Genomic DNA, 19,747 nt, shown 5'->3' with positions numbered 1-19,747 from the left:
ACAAACGGTAGTTCCACATGTCCTTTTTCATAATATGCATCATAAATCCACTTCTTTGTTGATTAAGGCAGATTAATATGCCATTTCTCAGCAACTAATCTAATACTACCCAATACTTGGATGCATCAAATTGCATGAAATTTGTGCCACGACAAATCATAAGCGCCATACATTTATAAAAAGAGGAAGCTAAATATATTCATACCTTAATTTTCATAATTCCCCAGACGTATTGACAATTCAACTACATCTATTGGTGAGTTATATTTCGAAATTTTGAAGGTGCTATAATAAGGAAGGCACATGTTATTAAAATTTGGTGGGGAAACCAGTAAGTACTGGTTAATTAAACTTAATAAAAGTGACCAAAATACAGTTGTTTTTGGTCACTTTTATTAAGTTTAATTTTCCATTTTTATTTTTGTTAGATTCGATGGCGAATTTTTGCACATATAGTGGAGATGTGGTAAGAATTGGATTGGGGTTCTCTAATGTTTGAGACGAACAGTTTTGCTGCAGAACAACAACAATCCTACCTGAATTAAATGAATTTAAGAAATAAACATTTCCTATCAGCCAATGACGGTTCGTAATGTAAAATACAATTTAAGTCACTAACTTGTTCTCCAACCACTGGTGTTTAGCCTCGGTAATTCTAACTTTGTACATAGAACACGTCACTTCTTTCTCTAACTCTTTTTTGCTCTGTTTAGTCTCTGACGCTAACTCTCTTCCTCCGCCATAAACTGCTCCAGTATATCCTCCTTCATTTAGAGGGGTCCAATCAATTAGTGGATCATAAACGAAAGCCTCCAACAGCGTTAATAAAGTTTCACGTCCTTCTTTAAGTACTTTTAATACGTGTTCACATGTAATGCGATAAATGCCCTGAAATAAAAAAAAATATTTTTTTTTTAAATCTGCAGTGAACGACGTTAACAAGACTTTTCTTACTATTATCATGATTCTAACTTATAAATTTACTGCAAATTCAGAACATCTGGGTCACATTTAATTAAGAATTGGCAACATTGTACAGTTTACCCAGAAACTGTATGTTACATTGCATTGAAATGTAAACTTACCATGAAGTCTACCCATCGCTTCACCAGAAATTGCCCTAAATCTAATGTTTGAAGAAATACAATAGTAAATGACGAACATTCAGCGATATACTACTTAATTCATATACAAAATAAATGTTAATAAAACTGAAGAGTTTCCACAAATGATTTAGTTAGAGAGAAGCCCCAAGATCGATTCAAATGTATGACATCCTATTTATCGAATCCATAAGAAGACTCTACAACTCAACAGCACAGATACATGCGTACTCTTCACATCAAAGCACATATTTGGGCGCAATGGTGCTTTGAATAGCATAGATTTCGCCCTAGAGATTATATATTGTAGCATGGTACTAACACGAATGAAAGTACATTTAAAAACACAAGAAGATGGGAGGCGCCACTTCTGCAACTATTTTCTTCAACAATTACAATTTTTCATCAGCTGTGAAATCGATAAATGATTGAAAAATGATGAAATTTTGAGTGCCAAAAGCTTTTACAAAAATTACTTAGTTATTTAATTCTTCTGCGATTTTTATCGCGCTTAAACATACGTATCACCTCGTAACAAAATATCAAGTGGTCAGTCTCCGTGATAGTTAACTTTAAAATAACAACTCACCTTTAAATTATTTTATTTAAACTTAAGTAGCGCTACAAAACCAATAGAAAATTATAAATAATAAAGAAAGGTTATTTAATTGTTATTAGTACAAGGTGATTGATTACTTTTCAGGTTGGACGATTTAGCATTAAGTACTTCCTGAATAAAGAATAGAGATAGCAGGTCATTGTCATTCTAGCGGAGTTAGTGAACTGCCTCTACCTCGTCTTACTGAACTGGTTGCTTAATCACAGAGCAAAACCAACAGTGAATACAGATAAACTTAAGAAATATTAGTGCTCTTTACCCAGGGCTTTCTTTCTAGGCAGACTATATTATTCTATTTTCTCAAATATCGCAACTAATTCTTCTCATTCAGATTTGATTCAATCAAAGTTTAAGGTTTCAATTTCTTTAAATTAGAATGCTAAATTTAAAAAAAACATATCAAGGAATTTTGGAAATCTCAAATTGTCAAGATTGGATAAGTGAAGCTATGCATTTTGAAAAAGCTCTTAATGAAGGGCAAATGGTAAGTGAAACTATAGATTCTTTTTTCCAAATAACTTTCTTTGGCCACTGTCTAATAATTTAGACTTATCGATTTAGCACCAGATTGGAAGTATAAATTATTGAGGGTAGTAGAACTTACTATCTTGTTGGAGTACACAGTTAGCTATGCCTACCTGTTGGTTAATATCTATCAACCTAATAACAATTCATTAATAAACAGAGATAACAGGGGAACAGGCACGTCAATAAAGTTAGACGTATTTATGAGCGTATATTTTAATACTTTAATCTTGTAAGTTGTAACAAAATACACATAATTTAAACTTTATGATAATTTTACTGTTATGCGATAATTTATGGATTATAAAAATGTGAGAAACAAAAAAGGCTAGGCAAAATATGTTCATTCCTTGTTTGGCTCGCGATGATTCCGCTCCATTCTCCACCATTAAATTTAAAAATGGCATCTATCTTCCCACCCAACAAATGAGGAATAAATATGATAGTTATTTATTTTTTCTTTAGTTAATATATTCTTTATTATAAGAGTAGAGAAATATTTAATGGGTTTTTAATTTTGGTTCGAGAGTATCTGCTGCAGTTTCTATTATACTCGTACAAGTCATTTGATCCGTCTTCACTAAATCTCTTCTTCTGACTTCTGCTGGATCATGAATTCCACCTTTTTGTATTTCAAGATAATTTAAAGCATCAAGGTAAAAATTGACCATTTTTAATTATTCATTAAAATATCCCATCTGTGATTTTTTACAATTTAAGTAGAATAGAATAAAAAAAAAATACTGTTTCTAAAAAAATTTATCCAAAATCGTTTACCACTAAGTTGAGTCTAGGCGCAGAATAAACCACTTAGAAAGCTAGAGGATGAGTTTGTTTTTTTTAAAGCCCGTTTCGCTCTACATTTGTATTTCCGTCCTTTTCACATTCTCACCTCTAAAATTTTGTATATCAAGTTATCAAATTATTAATTTTTTTAAGGATGAAAGCAAGGAATTGGGACCTTACACAGTATCCCTTAAAGTAGTTAATACAAACTTTTTTCAGAGTTATTTTAAGACAAGAATTGAAGATTTTCGATTTATGTAAAGCATATTTTTTTCGATTTTAAAACGAAAATTTCAATTAGGATGCAACACTTTCTTAATGACATTTTTTTCTGAGAATATGTTAACAAAATAATTTATGATTTTTGGTGAATATCGAGGTGCGATCTTAAATAAAAACAACTTTTTTGCTTTATACCAACGTTTCGGTAATTTTTACTACCTTCTTCAGGGTATAATAAAAAAAGTTTGTGAAGTTTAATATAGAGCTACGAGTATATATCATCATAACTGTTCAATATATTAACCATTATTAAGAATATATTAACTAAAGAAAAAAGAAATAACTATTATATTTATTCCTTAGAGCTACGAGTATATCATCATAACTGTTGATACTCGTAGCTCTACATTAAACTTCACAAACTTTTTTTATAATACCCTGAAGAAGGTAGTAAAAATTACCGAAACGTTGGTATAAAGCAAAAAAGTTGTTTTTATTTAAGACCGCACCTCGATATTCACCAAAAATCATCTATCAACAACGGTCGAAGAAACCAAAACCATCATTAAAATAATTTATGCAAACTCATCACTTTAGGCTATATAGTACACATTAATAATTAAGTTATTTCTTAAAACTTATTAAGTTATTTCTTGGACGGCTCCAAGGCAGAAGAAAGGTTAAAGTTTTTCATACATTTCAGTGCGCGCCTAAGGCCGTTATTTGTTTATCATGATAAGTAATATCCGAAGTACAATCTAAACTTATTTGAGAATAATTTCATTCTTACGCCACTTTAAACATTTAATTTAATATTAATGAAATTACTACATTTTTTTTTAAATCTGGAATCGAATTAGGTAAGACAGGTTTCGATAGGCAAAAAACGATGAACACCGCACAGTTAAGTTTAGAAAGATTTTGCCCCTTTTTTGATTTAGACGCTCGCGTACGTCTATGTTACACAGACAATGGCCTTGCGGCGTCCCTGAAACATGGTAGAAAGATAGAAAACAAGCCTTCCCATTAATCAAAGTTGAAGGCTTTCCGGACAAAACGCTGCGCGTCTCCAATGTCTGCTTGAAAACACTCATCCATTTTTAAACAGAAGCAGCATTTCTGCTAATACATTTGCAAGTCTCATGTTTGACCTTAAGTTTTATAGAAAACTATCTACTCTGAGCCAAAATGGTTAAATAGCTGGAATTTCAAAGTCCTCAGTTTACTTCTTGCAATAGAAAAAATGTTTTTATGATACTTTAATGCAATTTCCTACTTCTCTCTTTTTTTTTTTACAAAAAAAAAAAAGCAACGCTGTAATTCTTAAGCAAGTCACAATTTAAAGAAAATAGAAAGAGAAAATTATTTCCAATTTAAGTTCATTTTTATTTATTATTGCTGGGGCCAAGGTTGTCTTAATTCTTAATACTGTAAAATATAGTAGTCGAAACAGATTAGATACATAAGCTTTATATTATTCGAGAGAGAAGAACCTAAGCCACGTTCAAGTCTCTATCATACTCAGCAGAAAATTCTGCTGCCTTTTATCCAACCTCTCAGACTCGAATCTTCACGCTGGTTAACTCGTACCAGTCTCGTTACAGTCTCTACCTTCTCAAATCCGTCAGGGGCTTATAAACTTGCCTCTCATACACTCAAAGACCTTCAATTTTGCATTGTAAAAAGCGCAAGAGATACCTCAAGGTAGCATGTCACACTCTTCAATTCCACACTGTTGATACAGTGCCTGTCGAATTACTTACGGTTATCAAATGGCAAAATTCGGTGGCCGATGAAGTTAAACACAATTTAAGATGACATATAATACAATTAGTATTACCTTGTAAAGTTTTATTAATAAATTGAATTTTTTTTGGTTTTAAGTACATAATTTAAAACTGCATTTGAAAAAAATTATTTAAAACTGTTTTTTTTACATAGTAGAAATATAAAAATTATGTGTTAACTTTAAAGGACAACTTGATTGCTTGTTTGGCTGTGACTGCTTCAAATATCTGATGTTCAACTTAGGTATGAAACCTTTCTTGACAAATTTATTTTACTGCCCTGAAGATGATCTAGTCCCTACCTCAAAAGCCTTGCAAAAAATTAATATTGATTCAATTTGAGATTTCTTACAAGCCAGCCAATCGTAATTCTCTAACTGTACAGCAGTTACGGAGGGTCTCATTTTAGGAGGAAACTTTGTATTTAAGATCTACACGAAAGCAAAACTTTATATAATTAATGGAAGGCATTAGTAAAACTAAGAGTTATCCAAGACAGAAAGTAGAAAAACAAATATGTAGTAAGCCATTTAATATATTGCGAATGATTTGGGGAGTGACCGTCAGAAAAAAAAATGTATATCATCGGCAATGTGGTGATATTTAGCTACCGTCATTGTTGATATCGTTCATTTGTTTAAAAATTATCATCTTTCTCTCTTATATCTTATCCTGTGTACGTAAATTCTAGCCGCCCACATCCCTCATTTCAGCGTTATGTATTTATAGCCATATTCCTAATATAGCCCAAACAAGGGAATATACGCAACCTTCATAGAATTCTTCATTTCCAATATTCTTGAATTATCTCAAAACCAAAAATTTAAATAAAATTTAGTACTTAGAACTTTATAGATAGTGTAATTTTGTTTGTTTGTCTTCGTAGATAGTATGATTTTTTTTATTTAAATTCTCTTTTTAACGATATTCTAAATAAAATTTTCGTTGATTTTTTTTATATTTGTTTTGTGTATTATTGATAACATGATAACTTATAAACGCTTCCTACAAAGTCAAGCTGAAAAATTAAACAAAAGTTCTATCAGTTCACATTTTTTCATTTAAAATTTAGTGCTCGTCATAAATATCAGAATAGAAGATCCACTCCTCAAAGGTGAGTTCAGAGTTCAAGGACTTTAGTTCAAAGTTGCGACATTTCGTCCATTAGTACCACAATCAACAACCAGAGACTTTTGGATATCAGCCAACCGTAAAGTGCTGAACAGATTTAAGAATTTGTTGAGATTTAATTGAAAACAGTACCAGCTCTCTTTAAACTTTGTATGCCCACTGCCATGTAAATCTTTAATGTTTATTTGAGATATTTTAACCAATAAAATGCTGGTTAAAAAAAAGTTCTGGGCGAGAGATTAAAGTTGAACTTCCCTTTAAAGGGACCTACATTAGCATAATGTATGCCCTTCATTAACTGTATAATACTAGTATGAATGAAATATTTCAGTTACATTCCAAATTTGAAAATTATCTGCGCTTAGTTTAGCTAAAAATGCCCACCTATTATACTGGCATTATAGAGGTAAATAGTACGAGAAGAAACAGTCCACAGAATCTAATAGCTTGTATCATGTTTTAAACTCTAACACTATGGAAGGGTTTCAAAGTCATTGGACTTCTTTCTTAGTAATAAGGTAATTTTTTTTGAACTGTAGATTATAATCTAGGAGCCTTTTGCTCTTAGTAGAGTACTTATTATTGTGAAATGGTTTAAACTAAATTTAAAATTAAGGAGATCTTAAAACAGCTATATCCGATGAAAACTTAAAACCGAAATTTTACTTGTTCGAAAGAATGGGCTATTTTCAAAAATTTACTGTATTCTGTGTGAATGTACCTACACGTTTATGGATCTAATAATATGGTAGGTGCAGAAATCTAAGTATCAAAATGGTGTGAAAAAAGAATGTAATTATACTCGAAAGTTTCTGGTCATGCTAAAATTTTATGATAGAAGAAAGCAATAAAAATTGATAAAAATCTGTGGGCCCCATAAAGTAAAGTAATTTCTAGTATAATTACACATAAATGTGAGTACATTAGTGGATTATGTTAACCGTATTTTACAAATTATAAGATCAGAAGATGACCTAGTTCAATCTTGTTGAAACTAGCAAACTAACTCGTATACAAAATTTTACAAAGGAAAATTATTTGGTATAAAATAAAATAATAGGCATAAACTTGGTACAATATAAACAGCACGTAGTTCAGAGTATATACGAACAAATTTACTTCAGCCAACTTTTATAACTATCAATTTAATTATTAACACACAAAGCAATACCAACGAGTTTCACTTTCACTTACATTTGATGATATTTTTGGAATTTAAAGAACATAATACAATAAAGATACATCCAATATTTAAGGCGGCAAGATTACCTTGGCGATATAACTAAATTAGGGCACCTAATTAGGACTAACCTCTCTCAAAGTTTACTTTGTAATTTGTAAAATAAACTCGGACCAAATGATAAAAGTAAGAATTAGGTCAGGAAAACTCTTTAAAGAGGGATTACTGGTAGGAAACCGAATGAAATTCTACACCTTATTAAGAATATCTTGCCTACCTACCAATCCTGTTCTGTACTACAAATGATATCACCTTTTCCTCGAGGTTTCTACAATTAATTTGTATTTCGCGTTGCTAAAAAATGAAAGTTTCAGTTTATTATGTTTACAGGATTTGCAGGGTGGGGATTCCTTCAAAGAGAAAAAAAAAGTGTTTAATAACAAATTCATATGACGTGTCCACACGAATCTGATTTAAGATATCCCTCATTCAATTACCCATTTGTTTAGACATTCATAATGTTAGGTTGCATTTGAGGTTATTGATGCCCTGGATGAAATATACGAAACATACGATAAGTAAGGCTAGTATTAAAGATAAACGATGCAATTGTGGCAAATTTTACAATTAAAAACCTTTGATCTAAATAAAGGCTAGGAAAAAGTTTCTCCTAAACTGTTCTCTCGCATTGCGCATCTTAAGATCCTAGACTATTATTACTATTTATTATTAGTAACTATTTTATTATTAGTTTGATGAAAAACTTAGAATGCACGCAAAAGTTCTGTACTTGAACATCGATAAATCGTTTTAATCATCTACGTAGTGTAATACGAGTAATTGCAATTTTGCACTCCTCGTTAGTTACTTCCCTTTGGCGAGCTATCACATCTGGAGCCCATTCAACCAAACTAGATAAGCTCCAGTTCTGGCCGAACGGTTCCCCTTACATCCAGTCAGACACCTCCAAAATTCGGTATACCATGTATTCTGATCTGCAACTCATTTTGTGCGGTAAAAAGGAGGTAAAAACAGATAGTCTTGAATTTCCTGGCCTCCAACGAACGTTGTGGTCAGCAAAAAGGAATAGAATTATTGGAAAAATGACGGGCTTGACTGAATTATTAATAAAACAAGTAATATGTTTAAAAATGCACTTTAGTGTAACAAAAGGCAAAAAAAAAACATAAACTTCGTCTACCTCATTAACATTTCTTAGTCATATTTTCACAAATATTAAAAAGAAAAACAAACACCATAGCCGACAGTTTTGATCAAAGGTCACTGCATTCTGAACCAACGTATTCAACTTCATACCAACGACCATGACCTCAATCTAACTTGAGAAAAGAGTTTGGGAACTTTGTCTTTAGTTAATAAAACTGTCAATCACTAGAAAATATTTAAATACTCTACGAGTTTATTTTAGGGCAAACCTTGTATAAAGTTCACTGAGTTTCCACAGTAATTATTCATTTCAATTAATTATTCACTTAATAGTTGGAAATTTATTTGTTCTGGCTTGATAGAATGCCCAACTAGTTACGCACTTGACAAGTATTTGAATAATTTTCTTTCAGAAAATAAAAGTGACTAATTCATTTCAGTAAACAATGGACAAAGCAAAAAGTAAATAAATAAAAATAAAAAATACAAGAATATTTACTTAACTTTATAAATAGCCTTAGTATCCGCAATATAATGATATATTATTTTGTTAATGAACACTATACTTGTTTTTCTAAAAATATTATAGGGCTGATTTTCTATTTTGAACAACACTGGGTTTGTCCGGCGTGTTCAAGGGCAAAAAAAAAAAATTATTAAAAATATTAAACCATTTGTAATTAATTCAGATCAGCCTTCAGGAGTTCAGTACCAAGGGGCCTTTTCTCTGTCTCGTATTGTTCAATTAAAAGCGGAACGTTTTTAACGGTGAAGAAGTCTGTAATAACTAAGGAACGGATTTTTATGTATTTAAAAATGCCAAATATTTAATTAAAATATGCATTTATTTTCGTCAATTATGTGGAAATTATGTGATTTTCTTAAAATATTTTCTGGAATATTTAAGTAAAATGGACATTTTTTTTTATGAAAATGGAATTATTTTTTTTTGGGGGGGGAGCAAGTTATAATTATTTATACAAGAAAAGAACATTTTTACAATTTATAATAATTTATCAGGAACAAAATAATTTGTTTTTACAAGTTATAATGATTTAAAGAACAAAGAACATTTTTACTATTTATAAAAAGATGTGTTAAATTTTCAATTTTGAAAACTTCACTCTTCGAAATTGTTTGCAACCACATGAAATTTCAAATGTTGAAACGTAAAGTGACGACGATCTGGGCGTAAGATGGACTTGTAACGACTAAAATCCTTTGAAATGAGAGGGATATCTGCTCTAACCAAAGCCCGACACAGATCTGTACTCAGAGTAGACTTACTTGATGATGGAGATGTAAGGAAGGCTTGATAGGACGTCCTCTCTTTCTTTCTGTTTTTATTCTCTATGTGCGATCCGGTGGCAATATGTTGGGTGACTTGGGAACGTTGAGAGCAAGAAACGCGCTTGTCACAAGCTGTGCAGTACAAAATGACTCCATCACTTCGAAAAAGTTCTGCTAGAAACTCGCGAAGATATTTAGCAACCAGTTGTTTGTTTGAGGCCGATGTTCGTGGCATTTCACCCAAAAAAGAATACACTAAGTGACCGAACGAAATGAATTGGACACTTCAACGAACGAGCTGAAAGAACAGACAACGTCAGGCAACTTCAAAGAACTAACAAGTGCCCATTACTGTTTAGCAGCATTCAGTGTAAATTACAATAACCATTGTACCCACTGTGATTCACAGCCCTACAGTCTGTGGTTCACAGTTCCTGTCAACCACCTCCCAATTATGAAAATATGCCCAAAATGAAAAATATGTAGAAATATTTATTTATTTTAATCAAATATGTATAAATATGCGATAACATCCAAATATGTGGAAATATGTGAAATAAAAGTAGACTCAAACGGCTTAAAAAGTGTCAGTATGAATACTTCTAGTTGAAAAACGTCTGTAAATTGCCTAGAAAAAAATATGTAAATACATACGAATCCGTTGCCTAGTAATAACCATTCACTACATAATTTCATACTAAAAAAAAAAGTAAAGTAATGCCTATTTTTGTTAGGCGGACTTTACGTCCAACTACCAATTAGATGTCGTGGACGGCGGCAACTAGCAAACATACTTTACAACTAAGTACTCATATTCAACATTAAACGATAAGGCCTAGACCGAGAATCGAACCCACTAACCAGCAATACATATTAGCTTTGCAGTTCTCGCCTCTAACCGCTCAGCTACCGTGGCGTCTTAATTTCATACTATTTAACAAGTTAACAATTCAAAAATAATTTATATTTAAACTATACAGTTATGATGATGTAGCTTAAAGTTAAACTGTGAAGATGGTAATAGATTTATCAAAACATTGGTGAGATAAAACTAAATTTGTGTTTTTATTTATTGATTGACCGCACCTCAAAATTCCCCAAAATCATTGAACTATAATACCAATAACTTTAAACTTTCTTCTTTATAAATATCAAGAATCCTTAAACATAATATTAACAACATAACATTTGTTCTCATTATCATTTACGAAAACAATTGAAATAAGAGTAAAAATAGAATTCAACATTTACTTAGAGTCAGATTCTAATTAACCATCCTTAGAGAATCTAACAATGCCTTGACTATTAGGTTTTAGATGTATGTTTCTATAAAATGGTAAATTTTAGAAGTTCTAACGGTAACTGTAGAACGCTACAGCCGGCGAGAATTACAGAAATACTCAAAGGATTGCTGGCATCTTCCTTCGAACTACAAGAGAGTTTAAGTAGATATACGAGTATGTTTGCCGTTCGATACAAAGAAACTAATGAACAAAAACAAGAAATGCTGTGTGTGACTCGATCCCAGCTCTAATTGGCTAAATGATTTCATCATAGAATAGAACCAACATTAGGTCAATCCTCTTGCCTACAAACTTGCTTTAATAGTAATTACCGATGTGAATCGCTGTCCAGCTGTCCTATCTTCGAGCAAGCGCTTCTATGTAACAAATTAACGAAAACAAAATATATATGACAAATTTTAAAACAAAAATAACATTTTATTTGTATAAGGGATAGCATTAAACTGAAATATAAACCGTTTGTCTACGGTCTTCTTCTTCAATGATGCAATTATAGTTCTGAATACGTTCGTTAGATCACCAATTTACAATCAATTTACATTTTATTTTCTTCTTGATCCTTCCACATTCTCTTGAATTAGGATAACTGCGAGAGTATCAAACACAGAAATTGATTTTTCAGCTGGGTAATATTTCAAGCTTTTGATACCATAAAGAAGAGAAATAATTTTTTAATAACAACAATTTTGTATTAGTACTGTCTAAGGGAAAGTTATGTTGGCAACGAATTGTTTTTCAACAGAGTGAACATCATAATACTAATTCGCCAATTCTGTTTCATTTAAACAATATTTATTTTAAACTCGGAACAGCTCAGATCTAGACTTGTATTAATGAGAAAACTAACTACATTATTAACTCGTTAACATAAAATATTGTTCGAAAGATTTCTACTACTAAGTCGTATAATGGGTTATTAATACTATTTGCTGCTACTACATGTATTTAACGGGAACTGTAGAACTCTACAGACGGTGTGACTTACAGAAATATTCAAAGTGCAATTCCATCGAACTGCAAGAGAATTAGTCTGTTAGCATAATTTGTTGCTAGTAGAAATGCGTGTCGTGCATATATCGTATAAAGTAAGGCGCGTCAACATCTGTGATCATTGGCGTTCGAAGCCTTTTAGAACCAGTGGTTCCCTACTTTTTTATGACCAGGGACCATTTTAATATTTTGTTTTGTTAGCAGGGAGACCACAAGGTTCAATATCACAGTAAAATACTTTTAGATTTTAAAAATAAACTTCAATTAACATTGTGATTATGTTTTCAGTTACAGTTGGAGTCTCGGTTATCCGTCACCCTTTTATCCGTCTATTCCAATTAACCGTCACTATCTTCAGTATTTAAAAATTAAAAAAAATCCAAAAAATTATTTTAAGAAAACTTTTTAAAAATTTATTTTAAGTGTACAGAAATTTTAAAGAGTCCTTTAGCCTTAAAAAAAAAAGAGTCCTTTAGCCTTAAAAAAAAGAGTCCTTTTGTCTTAAAAAAAAATCTGGGGTTAACCCCATTTGATAGGGTACATAAAAGCAAATATGTACTCGTACATATACAATGAGTGTGAATATTTTCTTTTGCGATTTTTTCCTTTATCTTTTAGGTACATTACTTGTGTCCATCATTCGACAGTTTGTGGGTTTTTTCCCTAAAAAGATCAACCACAAACAAAACCGCCCACAAAACCGATTAGTTGTCGCGGACATTGTATTCATTAATTTTAATACGCAATAGAATGAATTGTATAATGAAAGATACCTGACCTTTAAGGCTTAAGCGTATAAACGTATAAAATATGTATACCAGTTAATACAAAGTTTTATACACGTTAAACAAAAGAATCTGGAAATTCCTGTTTTTTTTCCATTATCCGTCTATTCGACTATCCGTCACGTGTCCGGTCCCGGTCATGACGGATAACCGAGACTCCACAGTATATTAATGGGCTTTTTGAGCTTGCATTTTCTTAAAAAGATGGGTAATCCTAGGATTCATGTGATTGCTCAAAGCGATACGCACATCATCATTTGCTTTTAGTCGACTCCTGGACTTGTTTTTAGGTGCGCGTTCTAGCTCGTTCGACGTCCTAACCGCACCGCATGTTAAATAAATATATTGCTGTTTTAGAAATGTTAAGTGTTTCACGGACCATATTTTTTGTAGTTCTTGCGGACCATAGGTTGGGAACCATTGATCTAGACAGTGTACAGTCGTTACAGACAACATTGTCCATCACCTGAGAGTAAGCTCTAAGAAAAGACTCAAGGAAGAGAAAATCTAAGAGCCGGCTGTGACTAACGAAGTCATCAAGTGTAGAGCGTGAAGTTAACTTAAATGAAGTAGATATCTGGGATTGTAAGGATTGGATTCAGCTAAAGAATTCTTGATGGAATACCTCATCATTTAAGATGAAAGTAGCTATTTAAACTTCAGCAAGCCAGACCACAGTGTGGAAGGGAGAAATCTAGACAAGTAGTAGGTAAATAAATGCGGTATTTACAGATTTCATTACTGCACAGTACTTAACATTTACTATATTAATTCATAACCCCGTTTACCCAACTAACTTTTTTTTTCTGTACGGAAGGATTTTTTGTTTGTTTGTATTTACTAATGGATTATACAAAATTAATGTACAATCAATGTGAGTCATTGACTGGTTTCTACACAAAATGTCTTTGTACTAAAAAAACATTCAATTATGAATGACTAATCTTAAACTACATATATAAATAACATGATGATCTAAAAGGAAGAAAGAATAATGCCAATTTTAGTCATAATTTCCATCTCCCAAGTTAGGGTCTAGGTCTTCTTCATGGTTTAATAATAAAACAATATTTCTTACATTGTTATATGTAAGGTTGGTATGTCTTCTGTCCCTGTTTAAAAGGAGGATTAAATGCTTGGAGCATATACAAAGAATGAGGCGCCACGGTAGCCGAGCGGTTAGAGGCGAGTCCTGCAAACCTAATATGCATTGTGGGTTCGATTCCCGGGTCATAGGCCTTAGATTTTATTTATTAGTTAATAAAAAGAAATTTACAGTAAAGTATGTTTGCTAAACGCCTCCGTCCACGACACCTAATTGGTAGTTGGACGTTAAGCCCCGCCTGAAAAAATAGGCGATTACTTTAACTATACAAAGAATGAAGTTAGTTCAGCATTCCCAAGAGAATGTTCAATGATCACCGTGGTGGGGCTAGAAGGAGTGGAAGATTTGCTTGATTAGTACTGCTAATCTTAGGATGGATGATTTGCGAGGAATCGGTCAAATAAAATAACTCGTCTTTTTTATACCAACATCAGTATGATTGTAAGGCAAAAAAAGACGACAATTCCACCGCGCTACTCAGACACCACATTGACAACAAACACAACTTTGACTTTCAGAATGTGACAGTACTCGATAGGGGAAAAAGCCAGTATAAGCGAAATTTTCTTGAAATGTGCCACATAGTAAAACAGAACGTAGTTAACTTTAGGACAGACACGTCGAATTTGGCCAACTGCTACAATTTTGTCATTAAAAAATAAATAGATATCCAAATTTTGTACATAATTATTGCTGGGTTTTTTAAAATTTACTTCAAATCTTTTGGTTATTTGTTATTTAGTGCATAAGGGTTATTTGGTTTCTCCTGTGTTTTGTGTTAAACGGTTTTTGTTGTTTAAAGAAATTTCCCAATATTTATTGTATTTATTCTTTTGTTGTAATTAGTCTGTTGTATCTGTTCAATTGTAATTACCAAAATTCCCGTGTAAGTCCCGCTATATCTGTATATACAGGTATATACCTGCTTCTCCATTTCTGGCTCTTAGTTTCTGTAACTCAACCAACCCGCATAGCCACGTAAGTTTCAATAGTTATAAAGAATTTATTGTATTTTACTGTTTATTTTTGTATTACTGATTTTTACTGTTTTTTCTATGTTACTGGCTCTATAAATTGTGTAGTATTTGTAATATCCTGGCCCTGAAGAGGACAATATAATTGTCGAAACGTTGGCAAAAAGACGAGTTGTTTTATTTGACCTATTCCTCGCAAATCATCCATCCTAAGTTTAACAATTTGCGGTCACGAAAACTATATATTCGTACTGCTAATACTTAGTTTTACAAAAATACGAAGTAGTTTTCATACTATCTAACATTCTTAACGATCTGTATACTTTGTAACCATCCACACAAAGTCAGTTACAGAAACATTAAAAGTTGAAGTCAAAACCTATACCCAAGCAGATGAATCAATCTCTGACGATGGATGAAGAATCTGATAACGGCCAGAAATGAAAAAAAAGATACAAAGGAAAAAATAAATGGAAATAAATAAATCTTTAATCACCTGTGAAATGGAAACAGTAGCTGTAGAAACGAGACAAGTGTAATGAAATGAACATATTTAAGAAATAAAAATACTAAAAAAAACATTCTCTAGTTAGTCTGTTTCAAGGTTAACCATTACATTATTTACATGTTTGAAAGCATTATCACCTTCTCGCTGTTGCTTTTTCTTTAATTAATATAAATTTTCCTTTCATTCTTCACTTATATTTACCACACGCATATTCAATTCCAATGACTTGGAATTGGTATTTACCAAATTTTATAAAATGTTGCCTTTTAATTAATATCTTTATTTTCCAATCTTACCTCTCCGAAAGATTTTTCCGGGTATTTCGAAACTACTTTTTCAATATAAAATTCTTGGGTGCTCCAGGAGAGTCTCTCCTTGGCCCTATTATTTTCGCAATATCCAAAATTTCATCTCATTCGCTTTTTATCGCTTGCTTACTTCTCATTTCTCAATACTTGTATTTATATCTCGGAGAGTGGACAATTGCTCTACAATTGTACTAATATTTTGCACTGCTCATTTACTATTCGCATACATTTTCAGTAATTAATTTTTAAACAAAAACACAATGATTGGCAGCGGATGCAGAAGTTGGAAGCGAAACATAATTATAGTTTTACCTCCGTAAAGAGAGTCCTCACCACGATGATATAAAACTACTCAAGGTGGCGACTGTTGGAAAGGCAAACAAGGCAGCAAGACCAAGTATCCAACTATCTTGTCTATCTCAGGTTCAATGCCTCTTCATACATTTTCAATTTTTTGTTCATCAAGTTTAGTGTAGCTTGTTGTCCATCTCTTTCATCGCAAACTCATCAGCAAACTTCTTAATGACAACAAAACCTTAGAACACCATCACTGTCTACTTTATGTAAATAAGTGATAATGGGATATTAATGTTATGTGATGTGTACAATGAAACTTCAAAGTTTATTGTGCTAAACGATTTGAGAGTGCAACAGATCATTAACCTTCCTTTCAAATCATCAATCAATTTTCTTGTAATTAGGATTCATCATGTCTTTGGAATTTTCTGTAAATAATTTCTTACGTATGTTACAGAGTATTTTTAAAATTTATGAATCTGAACATTTATAATATTCTTATAAGTTTTAATTTCTTGTTTCAAATTTTTAGCATGGGGACTTGTTACAAATAATTGTAGATTGCTACCGATTAACTGTCTAAATGATCTTTCCGATCAGATTGCCCAACTTTAAGAGATTCATGCAGTAAAGTCGATATTATAAGTATTTAAGTTTAGATTCTTGGACTCTACCTTGATAAACTCCTCACCTGGAAACCCACTTCCGACTCTAGCGATATGAACATAAGTTACCGAATGATCAAAAGACTACTTAACCGTACCCAATCCTTTCTTTTGAAAATACTACGCACAATCGATAACGCACATTTCTACGCTGACAATTTATTACATTGACCTATAATTCCTTTTGTTCTCAGCCTAACCAAATCCCGTGAAACCGAACTTAATTCCAAACTTTCTTATCAACTCGCTCATCCACACAATTTGTCTACCATTCTTCGAATCCTCCCCGGACGCTACAGCGTCAATAGCCTCGCGATGACTAATCGCATGATGGAAAAGGACATCCTTCGAGTTCATTTCATCGATATTCCGTGTTAGCCGACTCATGTTGGTCATTGTTAGATGACCCTCATTTACTTCTTTTAATTTATTTTGCTTATGTCTATCTCAGGTTCAATACGCAATCAAATTTACTCGCTGCCAATTGTCAATTAAATAAAGAGAGTTAAGATTAAAAATTCTTTCTAATGAGACATATACTAACAAGTATATAACTGCTTAAACTGAATCATTACGGCATAAGATTCTGCTTATTTAGAAAAATGCTATTGTATTTCAAGAGTTTAAAAGGAAAAAAAAAAAAAAATGTAGCATAACAAACGGACATTATCTTAGGTTTTCATCTTAACGAAAACAATTATCTTTATGAGAGGTATTACGTACGAATATTTCAGCCTAAATCTTGCTTTTAGCAGTAAATATAACTTAGTAATCTTTCATTTCAACTAAACAGTTTTTCAACTTTTTTTTAGTAAAAAAGAAGCTATTACCCAACTACTTCTACCAATTGATCTAAAAGATAAAGAACAAAAATATGCTGCTTGGAAACAACGTGTTACGCCAAGATTCGCCACCTATTTTTAGATGAGAAGCACCATCATCAGATGCACAGTAATCCTTCTAAGTTTTTAAACAAATGTTGAATTAAACGCGTAAAAATTAGATGAAAGTAAATAGTCCCGGATTAATCTTTTGTTTTCTTTATTTTTTTTAGACGAAATAAAACAGTTTTTATATTGAAGAATCTGAAACGCTACACTGCTGCAGTTCCTTAAAAGCTTTTGCAATTTCTTAAATGTCAAAAACTCAATTTTAAACACATTATGGTAAAAAAGAGAAACCTCGTCTGGTTCACCAAAAATTGCTCTCTCGATACACACAACACTGGCCATTACAAGAAGTTAAAACGTTCCTAGGAAGAGAAAATCTAGGCAGGCCTTGATATGAACCTGAGGTCTCCGCCTACAAGTTTACAAGCCACCAATTAATCTAATCCTCTTTGTATTATCAGGAAGACTTGTACAGAGAAAAGCAGCTAGATTCTGGGAGAAAGTATAATACTAATATACAAAACTACCAACATATTAACTAACATATTAAAAATATCACATATTACCTAAACTAAAATTAAATATAAAATAAACTCGGAAAATGTCCAAAAACATTCAATTTAAAGAAATTTCAGTTGAAGTTAAGCAAACAAAATTTGGATATTAAATTGCAAATTTATAGTAGTGAAATGAGCTAATTGAAAGTTAAGTGGAGATGCCTAGCTAAGACTGGTAACTTATTGTTTAAAAATCATGTTAACTTTAGATAGAGAGTTTCTGAAGAGATAGCTAAGATCAATTATTTGCTACGTTGCGTAGGTATAGATTAGTTCATCACTTAGAAATAAAACTACTACTAATTGCGGTATTTATTTTGAATACCAAATCTATTCCGTGTTTGTTTTTACATTTAAATTACTTTCGATTTTTTGTGGCTAAATAGGAGGGTATTTAATCAAATCAAAAAGCCATACTTTTAGCTAGTGTATCAGCAGCTCGTTATCATGTAATTTACAACAGCTTGAGACCATGTAAATTACAAGAATCAATTTATTATAAATAAATCAATATTTTTAAACTGAATGGAGGCATATTATTGCCAGTGTTCACTATGTAATTTGTGTACACATGAAGAAGTTTTTAATATAGAATTAGTTGTTTTATGTTCTATTCCTTTTTACTTTTTGCCGTTTGTATCTATTTATTTACTTTTATAAAAATTTATTTATCTTGCTATTTTCTACTGAAACGCATAGATTATTATTTTTGGCGCATCGACTTAGGTCATTAGCGCCTGTAATATATTATTAATACCATTATTGTGTAATACATATTAATCGTCAAACTCGGAAGTCAGTCCATGCTCCATTGCCACGTAATGTCGAAATTTATTTATGGATATTGTACTTTTTTTATTTTTTGTTTGTTTTTGTAATAAAACATTATTATTGGGTATAACTTGTAAAAAAAAAAAAAAATGGCGATGCCTTTGTAATATCAATAAGTAGAACATTTTAAGCACTGGATAGAGAATCACATTTTGAAATAATTGATGAGTTTGCATAAACGATGAGTAATTCTTTACGCTAGAATGAGCATTTTACAATTCCGATCAATATGTCTGAGCTAGAAATAATAATAACAAAGAAAACAAAGAATTGAAGACAATCTGAAGTAGATAAAGAGTTTTCACAAGTACATTAGTAAATAATTAATAATAACCTTTTTTAGAATGTAAAATGAATTATCCTATAAATCTAAAACATTTATTTCTTCTATGTAATTTAACGGGAGCAAAAAATATTGTAGCTGTGCAATTTTAAAATCAAATAAAGGCAAATTAGAGTTTAGAGAATGCTGTTAGTTAAAAGAAATCTTCAAAAAACAAATTCCTCTAGTATTAGTTTGTGTGCTCTTCCCTTCACAATTGAGTACTTTCTTTAATTCAATAGTCCAGTAATATACAATAATACCATCAGTTAATACTAGCATTTGCTAACAGTAAATAATTCCATAGCCTTGAATATTGTAGTAGGAATAACTTTTTCTTATTTTTAATTTAAGACCTGTTGTTATTGGCGCTCTAAGCCTTCACAGAGAAATTACCTGCC

General features: G+C 31.7%; 1 protein-coding gene across 4 annotated transcripts in view; it reads right to left on the bottom strand.

The window, feature by feature from the left end:
• The window catches only part of nonC (serine/threonine-protein kinase Smg1), an 89,044-nt gene that overhangs the window by 11,811 nt on the left and 57,486 nt on the right, over positions 1-19,747 (bottom strand). For all 4 annotated transcript variants that reach the window (XM_074141219.1, XM_074141208.1, XM_074141229.1 and 1 more), the window contains one exon: positions 620-888. In XM_074141219.1, the coding sequence (XP_073997320.1) occupies positions 620-888 (269 nt within the window). The remainder of the gene's footprint in view (positions 1-619; positions 889-19,747) is intronic.

This window comes from Rhodnius prolixus, unplaced genomic scaffold, assembly GCF_049639745.1.
Source record: "Rhodnius prolixus isolate KJV_2025 unplaced genomic scaffold, Rpr scaffold_1, whole genome shotgun sequence".
In the NCBI taxonomy this organism is placed as follows: Eukaryota; Metazoa; Arthropoda; class Insecta; order Hemiptera; family Reduviidae; genus Rhodnius; species Rhodnius prolixus.
The sequence above is the reverse complement of the archived record's forward strand: the minus strand, read 5'-3'. Positions and strand labels throughout refer to the sequence as shown.